This window comes from Procambarus clarkii, chromosome 90, assembly GCF_040958095.1.
Source record: "Procambarus clarkii isolate CNS0578487 chromosome 90, FALCON_Pclarkii_2.0, whole genome shotgun sequence".
NCBI classification, from domain to species: Eukaryota; Metazoa; Arthropoda; class Malacostraca; order Decapoda; family Cambaridae; genus Procambarus; species Procambarus clarkii.
In genome coordinates this window covers 12658261-12668260 of record NC_091239.1, presented here as the reverse complement: position 1 = coordinate 12668260, position 10000 = coordinate 12658261, and the positions used below count along the sequence as shown (strand labels likewise).

At 46.0% G+C, this 10000-nt stretch overlaps 2 protein-coding genes across 6 annotated transcripts in view; both read right to left on the bottom strand.

The window, feature by feature from the left end:
• The window catches only part of LOC123746583 (sulfoquinovosidase), a 19551-nt gene extending 15963 nt beyond the window's left edge, over positions 1-3588 (bottom strand). The window contains exons 1-2 of one of the 4 annotated variants that reach the window (XM_045728199.2): positions 3524-3588; positions 2215-2425 (exon numbers count right to left, since the gene is read on the bottom strand). In XM_045728199.2, coding sequence (XP_045584155.2) covers positions 2215-2346 — 132 coding nt within the window. In that variant the 5' untranslated portion in view covers positions 2347-2425; positions 3524-3588. Of the gene's footprint in view, positions 1-2214; positions 2426-2634; positions 3010-3523 lie in introns of those variants that run through there. The other 3 variants (XM_045728201.2, XM_045728198.2, XM_045728200.2) reach the window with 3 other exon arrangements.
• A 572-nt stretch (positions 3589-4160) lies between these two features.
• The window catches only part of LOC123746582 (glutamate receptor ionotropic, kainate glr-3-like), a 24114-nt gene continuing 18274 nt past the window's right edge, over positions 4161-10000 (bottom strand). The window contains exons 4-12 of one of the 2 annotated variants that reach the window (XM_045728196.2): positions 9240-9343; positions 8621-8711; positions 8198-8356; positions 7317-7479; positions 6861-7075; positions 6540-6665; positions 6081-6229; positions 5377-5652; positions 4161-4616 (exon numbers count right to left, since the gene is read on the bottom strand). In XM_045728196.2, the coding sequence (XP_045584152.2) occupies positions 4610-4616; positions 5377-5652; positions 6081-6229; positions 6540-6665; positions 6861-7075; positions 7317-7479; positions 8198-8356; positions 8621-8711; positions 9240-9343 (1290 nt within the window). In that variant the 3' untranslated portion in view covers positions 4161-4609. The remainder of the gene's footprint in view (positions 4617-5376; positions 5653-6080; positions 6230-6539; positions 6666-6860; positions 7076-7316; positions 7480-8197; positions 8357-8620; positions 8712-9239; positions 9344-10000) is intronic. The other variant, XM_045728197.2, reaches the window with a different exon arrangement.

Below are 10000 nucleotides of genomic sequence, written 5' to 3'. Positions count from 1 at the left end.
GACAATTGAAGATACCAGGTTAGATTCCAGGGCGGGACGGAAATGATTGGGCACGTTTTCTTTCACCTAATGTTCCTGTTCACCTAGCGGTTGATAGATAGACGGGAGTTAACTGTTGAAGGGGTTGTTTACTGGAGAGGGTCAGTAGTTCCACCTGGGGGGGGGGGAGGGACCATTAGGGGTAGACGAGTAGTAGATACGCCCTTATATCTACTGTACAAGGGAGGTTATCTTGAGATGATTTCGGGGCCTTAATGTCCCCCGCGGCCCGGTCCTCGACCAGGCTTCCACCGCCAGGAAGCAGCCCGTGACAGCTGACTAACTCCCAGGTACCTATTTTACTGCTAGGTAACAGGGGGCATCAGGGTGAAAGAAACTCACCGGTCGGCTCAGCCACCGGCTCCCGTGGCTCAGATCAATGGTATAAGGGGACTCAGATCTGCGGTACAATGGGACTCAGATCTACGATACAATGGGACTCAGATCTACGATACAATGGGACTCAGATCTACGATACAATGGGACTCAGATCTACGGTACAATGGGACTCAGATCTACGGTACAATGGGACTCAGATCTACGATACAATGGGACTCAGATCTACGTTACAATAGGACTCAGATCTACGTTACAATAGGACTCAGATCTACGTTACAATGGGACTCAGATCTACGATACAATGGGACTCAGATCTACGGTACAATAGGACTCAGATCTACGGTACAATGGGACTCAGATCTGCGGTACAATAGGACTCAGATCTACGGTACAATGGGACTCAGATCTACGGTACAATAGGACTCAGATCTACGGTACAATGGGACTCAGATCTACGGTACAATGGGACTCAGATCTGCGGTACAATAGGACTCAGATCTACGGTACAAGGGGACTCAGATCTATGGTACAATGGGACTCAGATCTACGGTACAATAGGACTCAGATCTATGGTACAATAGGACTCAGATCTATGGTACAAGGGGACTCAGATCTACGGTACAAGGGGACTCAGATCTACGGTACAATAGGACTCAGATCTATGGTACAAGGGGACTCAGATCTACGGTACAATAGGACTCAGATCTATGGTACAAGGGGACTCAGATCTATGGTACAATGGGACTCAGATCTACGGTACAATGGGACTCAGATCTACGGTACAATGGGACTCAGATCTACGGTACAATGGGACTCAGATCTATGGTACAAGGGGACTCAGATCTACGGTACAAGGGGACTCAGATCTACGGTACAAGGGGACTCAGATCTATGGTACAAGGGGACTCAGATCTATGGTACAAGGGGACTCAGATCTACGGTACAATAGGACTCAGATCTATGGTACAATAGGACTCAGATCTATGGTACAAGGGGACTCAGATCTACGGTACAAGGGGACTCAGATCTACGGTACAATAGGACTCAGATCTATGGTACAATGGGACTCAGATCTACGGTACAATAGGACTCAGATCTATGGTACAAGGGGACTCAGATCTACGGTACAATGGGACTCAGATCTACGGTACAATGGGACTCAGATCTATGGTACAAGGGGACTCAGATCTACGGTACAAGGGGACTCAGATCTACGGTACAAGGGGACTCAGATCTACGGTACAAGGGGACTCAGATCTATGGTACAAGGGGACTCAGATCTACGGTACAAGGGGACTCAGATCTATGGTACAAGGGGACTCAGATCTACGGTACAAGGGGACTCAGATCTATGGTACAATGGGACTCAGATCTACGGTACAATAGGACTCAGATCTATGGTACAAGGGGACTCAGATCTACGGTACAATAGGACTCAGATCTATGGTACAAGGGGACTCAGATCTATGGTACAATGGGACTCAGATCTACGGTACAATAGGACTCAGATCTACGGTACAATGGGACTCAGATCTACGGTACAATGGGACTCAGATCTACGGTACAAGGGGACTCAGATCTACGGTACAATAGGACTCAGATCTATGGTACAAGGGGACTCAGATCTACGGTACAAGGGGACTCAGATCTACGGTACAAGGGGACTCAGATCTATGGTACAATGGGACTCAGATCTACGGTACAAGGGGACTCAGATCTACGGTACAATGGGACTCAGATCTACGATACAATGGGACTCAGATATACGGTACAATGGGACTCAGATCTACGGTACAAGGGAACTGAACTCAGCATTATACTAAGCTCAAAACTCACCTCAGTGCCGTCGACGCTGACGACGAAGCCTTCCTCAGAGGTCAGCAAGCTGAGGTCAGCAGCTGTCGGCCCCGCCGTCAGCAGTACCAAGCAGACAAGGACCCCAGAGCGCCCTGAAGCCCTCACAACCATGATGGAACAATGTCGTCCTCTCAGGCCTAACGCTGCCTCTTGATTGGTTGAATTGGCAGGTCGTTCGAAACCCTATTAACTACACCGATTAAACCATCATCAGAACCACCTAACACAAGAAGCTGTTCAAGCAATTACAGTTTCCTAATCAACAAACCCCTAATATGAAAATTCCCAACCCAAAACTTGAGAAAGTTTAATGATTTGTCATATGGTTAGAGTATTTGAAAAACTGAAGGAGCATTATCTTACATTAGACGGAAATAAAGAGCCATGATTGCGACATACATGATCCTAAAGCGTATTGATCAGGAACTGTTTAGCAGATGCAACAGGAGAGCAACATGAGGTCTCGTGTGAAGATGAAAATGCAATCCTTATTTGAATGAATGAGTATCTTCTTGAGGTTATCTTGAGATGATTTTGGGGCTTTAGTGTCCCCGCGGCCCGGTCCTCGACCAGGCCTCCACCCCCAGGAAGCAGCCCGTGACAGCTGACTAACACCCAGGTACCTATTTTACTGCTAGGTAACAGAGGCATAGGGTGAAAGAAACTCTGCCCATTGCTTCTCGTCGGCGCCTGGGATCGAACCCGGGACCACAGGATCACAAGTCCAGCGTGCTGTCCGCTCGGCCAACCGGCTCTCTTAGTAAGTGAAATTATCTGTAAACATTTCAAAATACGTTTAGTAAGAAGAATTTACTTTAATACATGTTTTCATCCATTAATTCATACACTAACTCATCACATTCCGAAAAGCTGGCAACACTGCAGACAGCAACACAGGAATGAATAAATGGCAGATTGAGTACTGGAAAAGTACTAATTAGATGAGTAAAGGCACTGAACATATTACAGAAAAATGACACCAAATTCAGAATGATGAAACCAACATTCATCAACCATTTACTCATCCACTCACCAACACTGTACATCACTCCACGATCATACCAGCCTTATTGACATGTATTAAACAGGTTATAACCTCCGAAGTGCCACGAGATTGTCTACAACAATCATAAACGTTGGAGTTGTGAAATTTCCAAACTCGAAAACTATAAATAAATCCTAACAAAGCCTTTATGACCTAAATAAAAGTATTCAAATTTCTCAAATAAACGTGTAAATGCTTCAGACTGAGGACGGACCAAAGAAAAAGCTGAGAGGAAGAATGTACCTTTGGCGCTGTTGAAGACAAGAGTGACCAAGAGGAGGAGGAAGAGGACCTCCCAGACCTCCTGGGATCTCAGCTGATATCAACCACCTGTTGCCACCACCTGAGAACCCCCAGGTGGTGCCACAGGTGGTGATAACATCACCTAAGATGGTCTTATCATTGCGACGAGGCTGTAAGGCGGTATGAGAGGGGAGACTAATTAAAAAATTTTGGGTGCGAGTTTAGGACGATAAATGAGAATTGGAGAAGGAGAGACAGATTGGAAATAGTTCATCTGAGAAATTAAGGAATGGAAAAGAGGAATAGGGGAAAAGGACTGGTACGGGAAGGGAATGTCGATGGAATAGAGAGAGTATAAACATTTGGGTTTATATTAAATACTTTCTATTAAACCTTTCACGCCATTCTGCATTTCCACTTTATTGTGTGTGTGTGTGTGTAATTACCTAAGTGTAGTTACAGGACGAGAGCTACGCTCGTGGTGTCCCGTCTTCCCAGCACTCTTTGTCATATAACGTGTGTGTGTGTGTGTGTGTGTGTGTGTGTGTGTGTGTGTGTGTCATCATGTTAAATTCCCCTCCTCAGTGTTTAACATTCTCCTTCCATGTATATATTTTGTTAAATTAAACTCGACTGGTTAACATACAAGCTTTATTTGCACCCAAGACTTGACCTTAACAGAGAGCACTTAAGGGTTCTAATCAAGCTAAAGCTGCAGGCACAAGTGTGGCGCCTACGCTAGAAACCAATAACCAGCAGTCACACTGGAATCGGGAAGGTTTCTACACTGTGTTTTCTACATCGTGTTCTCTACGATGAGCCCTTGAAGACCTTTGTGTGGGAGGCTCTGTGTGAGTGTCGTTTTAATTCCGTTATCAGGGACAGGAAGCCTGATTAGGTGAACCATTTCTGTCTCGCCCGGGAATCCAGCCCGGGATTGAGTCGAGAACGAAGCCAATTGTGCAACGAGTTGTCTCAAGATCCTGTAGGGGGCGTTCTGTGGGTAGGTGGTCCTGGAGGTCCTTCTGAGGAAGATGGCGTTTCTGGGACGTCTTAATTCCTCAGCTTCTCAGCCCTCTACAGCCCTCAGCTCCTGTGGTGAAGAGTCAGTAGGATACAGTCACTCGCGGCTGTACTCGGGCCTGAACAAAAAAGAGATATAACACTGTCGCTGCAATGTTGCAATTTAAACAGGCTTTTGTCTTGTAATGTGGAGCCCAGCCTTCAAAAAGTTCTTATGTCAACTGTTGGATGAACTTACAAAAATGGACATTTGTACGAAAAAGTCACGTTCTATATTATTGGAACACTGCAAATGGCAACCCGAAAAATGCAAATGTAACCACACAGCCAAACTTAGCCTATCCTAGGCCTAAATTAGCAATCCTAGACTCAATATTAACTTTTCTGGCTCCACAGAAACAGACCCAATCTGTTAACTCTTCTGTTAACTTTTAAAGTACAGCTAGAAAAGATCATCAAGCCAAATGGAGGGGACCTTCGACAAGCTGCCGGCTTCCTGTCCTCATCCAGGTCACTAGTGTTAGTGGCTCTCAGGTAAACACAGGTAAACTCAGGTAAATATACATCCGTATAGGCCTAATATGGTGAGCCTCGCCCTGGGAAAACCGCAAATCAATGCCTTTCCATTGGAGACTTTCAACGCCGTGGAGAGGGGAAACCTGCTGCTTGGGTAACAGCTTCTCCATATCAACCTACCCGGGCTTTGCGCCCTGGAGAGGCCACACCAGACCGACAACCAGAGCGCAACTCCATAGTCTCCTGAGACTGATGGATGCCTACTAATAATCCTATAACAAACAAGATATCACATAGCAGGCAGCGTCCCTTACGAGCGATAAGATATCAACCAGCCTACCACCACCGCGTCGCCGGCGTCGACCGACAACTGGCGCCTGGTGTACGCCGTCGACCGCTCCACCAGGAGCACCAGCGACGCTAGGCCGACGCCAACCCCGAGGACGAGGAAGTGGCCAGTGAAGTTCTTGAGCTGTAGTTCCTTGGGCCCCGAGGTCGCTGCGATCTTCCCAGACGTGCACCGGTTGGGTCTCGGCCAGAACTGCTTCTTCCAGGCGCTCAAGAGCCCAGACTGCGATAGCTTGAGGATTCTGAGAAGAAAGATTTAGTGTACAGAGATGTGAAGCATCAAATTGGACCGTAGTGTTGTTTAATGTAATGTAAATTATATACATTTACCCATCTTGAGGTTATCTTGAGGTTATCTTGAGATGATTTCGGGGCTTTTTTAGTGTCCCCGCGGCCCGGTCCTCGACCAGGCCTCCACCCCCAGGAAGCAGAATGTGACGGCTGACTAACACCCAGGTACCTATTTTACTGCTAGGTAACAGGGGCATAGGGTGAAAGAAACTCTGCCCATCATCTCTAGCGGCCTCAACGGGGACAGGAAGCCAGTGGCTAGTCATATACTTCGACCATCCTTCCTTCCCAGGAAAAGTTTAAATCAAATTATTTAAATAATACGTATTTTAAGGGCCACGTTTATGCATATATTTAGTTTTCTTGTCGTTCTACTTACTCATGATTGAAGAGTTGGAGGAAGGGCGAGTCTTTAGGAAAGGGCCAAGCAAAGCCAGTGGTGTAGAATAACTGATTTACTTGGGCAAGTCGGCACTTATTGGTCGCCAGGAAGTCCGCCTCTATAGCGAAGTCTAGCCAAGATTTTTCCTTAATAAAGAAAACGTTTCCTTGAAACAAAGAAAATGATATTCGTTTTCTTGTTTTAAGGAGTAACTAGAACATTAAGATTTTGTGTAACTAATGGGTTGAAACTAAGTGTCAAAAGTGACATATTTTAATCAATATCAGAGTTGTATTCAAGATATATCAACATCGAACGCTACTCTTGGATAATATATCCTCTGTGTTTACCCAGGGGGGAGGGGAGGGAAGGATACTATGGGGTATCTCAAGGGATAGGAATGCCTTAATGAGGGTAAGGTATACCTTAATGGGGTATCTCAAGGCTTAAGTATACCTTAATGAAGACCCTGCCACCCTGAAGCACAGCGCTGGCGCCCGGAAGGTCTCCCTGCACCAGGAGGTCTGGTCGCTCCTTCACCAGACGACCGATCTTATAGTAAGTGCTGGGGGGATGGGCGCTCTAGGGTCCACCGAAAACACAACATTGCTCAATATATATGGAAAAACGAAGAATGATTTGTAGTTTGATGAACTGAGAATAGAGTGACCAATGTCACCATATAGCACCGTAAAGAGCATCTTATTTATAAGCATTTTTTGATCGTGAAACTTAGATATAGACGAGGTGTTTTAAGTTTAACACACACACACCCACCATGACAAGGTCTGTGAACGGTGTACCGGCTCGGAGCGTCCAGAGGACCTTACGTTGGTCGGCCAGTTGCTCGAGGGAGGAGATAAGGGCTGTCGTACGCGGCACCAGCAGGAAGGAGGTGAGGGTGCTGTTGTAGGTGTAGATAAGCACCAGCGCCAAGGTCCACCACGCCCCGTACAACACCCGCATTGGCTCCGTCTGCCGCATGCGACAGCCTGTGGGAGAGGACTACCGTTTACCGCATGTGACAGCATGCAGGAGTGCGGGAAGCTATCTGACGCATGTTGTAACTTCTCCATTGTCGGGGACAGGCAGCCCTAACTATACCAGCTAGCCCTTCCCCAGAATATCGACGGAAGGGAAAAAATAGATTGATAATCCATCTATCCATTCCAGTGTCAAACGCCCAGCAACAGTGTTAAGCTTACAGGTGTGACTGGAAGAGGAAAGACTCACTCTGGGACACAAGGCTGATGGCGCAGGCCCACACGTATGTCAAGACCGAGTAGCGGGCCTTGCGGGTGTTGTGCGGGTACACAGCGGGTAGGGTACCCGCCGTGGCGAGTACCCACATCAGCGGACCCACCACCAACACGCTGCCAGCCGTCGCCGACCATACCTGTGTATCGCCAGAGCCACAGTCACTTGGTTATATCACAAGATTCAAATATTATATTTTGTATTCCAATATATGCATCAGAATATGGAGAAACGACGCCGTTTCGGTCCGTCCTGGACCACTGACAAGTCGTATATGTGGTCCTTATCAAGGACCATTATCAACCTTATATCACACATGACTTGAGAATGGTCCAGGACGGACCGAAACGTCGTCGTCCTCTCCATCTTCAAAAGTGTGGTTTGGTCATCATATCTTCAGCCACATTACTGCGACTAATGGTCTGGTATACATTATGTTGTGCATCGTTGATTTATATAAACCAGGAACTGACCTGAAGCATTCAAGGCTCCACTTGACCATTGGGCTCGCCAGAACCACAGAATATAACCAGAACTTGTCGTAAGAGATAACATGAGAGGTATTATGAGAACACAAACGCTCAAGACTACGAGATAAGGAAACAGAAGCGAGGAAGCTGTAAGATACGATGGAAGGAAATGCTTTGGAAGGATAAAAACAACGAGGGAGCTTGGCACGGAGAGAGGAAGAATCAGAGCAAGAAGAACTAGAGTGGAGAGTAGAAAACGGTAAAATAAGAAACAGAGGAACTAGGCTGGGCGTAAAATAGGAGACTAGGAAGGAACAGACAGGAGGAGATCTGAATCAGAAACAGACAGACTAGAGGAAGACGGTGACAGACAGACAGAAGAACAACCTGCCAGGAGTAAGGCTTCAGGAAGGCCAAGACATCGTTCTCCTGTCTGGGAGCCGGGATGAGGATGGTGAGTGACTCGTCGTAGAAGGGATGGCTGAAGTCAATCACGATCGATCTCAAATAATTGACGGTGAATCCGGATACGGCGAAATCCACACTCTGAAAAACGCATTGTCTTACTGCCTGCCCCCGAACGCTGTACTCACGCTCAGGGGCCAGATTCACGAAGAAATTACACAAGCACTTACGAACGTATACATATTTCTTCAATCTTTGGCGGCTTTGTTTACAATTATTAAACAGATATTGAGCTCCGAAGCACCAGGAGGCTGTTTATAGGGAGGGTGTGCATCTACGACCCCTCCCCCCTGTTGTTGAACCCTGTCTACCTTGTCATGCTTACTAATGACCATAAAGGCTTACTTGTCGTTGAACCATGCCAATTACGCCGTCAAAGGTGCCATTTGGCATACGGGACCCCCAGGAACCGTCGGGGGACTCCACCATGGTGTATCTGAAAGGTAATGACGGAGTACAGAGCTTGGCTGCCCGAAACGCTATGCGTACTAGTGGCTTTAGGTATTGTACGTATTAGCTCTATCTATAAATCCAACATTATGTTTGTAAATGATCTATGTATGTATTTTTCCTGAATAAAACATTTGAATTTGAAATTTGAATTTGATCCTGCAAGAGAGTATAGAGGTTTAACTGACATCTTGATGACGTGTTCGCAGCGTCTCTAGCGGCCACCGCAGTAAACTATTTTCGCGCCAAATTCAAAGTATTTTGAAACTATTTTGTTTTTTCAAATCCATCCTTACCCAAAATAGACGTTATGTTCTTTACTTGTTTGTGGGTTAAGTGACTAAAACGTTTCAGCCCTGTCACTGTAACTATCATTATTATTCACAGTAGCAAATCACAATGATATGGACCAGTGAGTAAAGGCGCGCGGCTGTGGAGAGACGCCCCCCAGAACATTGGTTCGAATCCCCCAGAGTGCTATAAGGATCTCGTATTAATATTACTAATATCTTACGTGAAGTTGAGTCTCCTTGCGACCTCTTTAAGGATCTCAAAGCAGAAGCCTTCGGCACTTACGATCTTCTTCCCAGACGACTTGATTGAGCTGAAGGGCGGACGCTGTTGGGCGTAAAAGAACACTGAAGAACAGGAAGAACATATCGTTATAGCAAGAATATAGGGCTGTGGGTTAAGAATTCCATGGAATGTGGTGGAATATGGAAGAGAAAACGGTGGGGTATGATAAACAGAGAGAACTGTGGTAAACAGGGGGGGGACTATGGTGAACAGGGTAGACTGTGGTGAACAGGGTAGACTGTGGTGAACAGAGAGGACTGTGGTGAACAAAGTGGAGTGTACTGAACAGGATGAACGCGGTGGAGTGTGGGGGAAAGTAGAATGAAATGTTGTGGATGGATATAGTGTCTGTGGAAGGTTGATCATTGCAGGGGGAACCATTTCAATTGAAAGTGACATGCTCTCCAGTTCACCAATTGGCTCTGAATCGATATCTAGAACAATTACACCGATATTTAGAACAACTACAGCGATATCTTGAACAATTACATCGATATATTGAACAATTACATCGATATCTAGAACAATTACACCAATATCTAGAACAATTACACCGATATCTAGAACAATTACACCGATATCTTGAACAATTACACCGATATCTTGAACAATTACACCGATATCTTGAACAATTACACCGATATCTAGCTAAACAACTATTATTTGCAAATATTTTGTACCAAATATGTATTTTGTAGT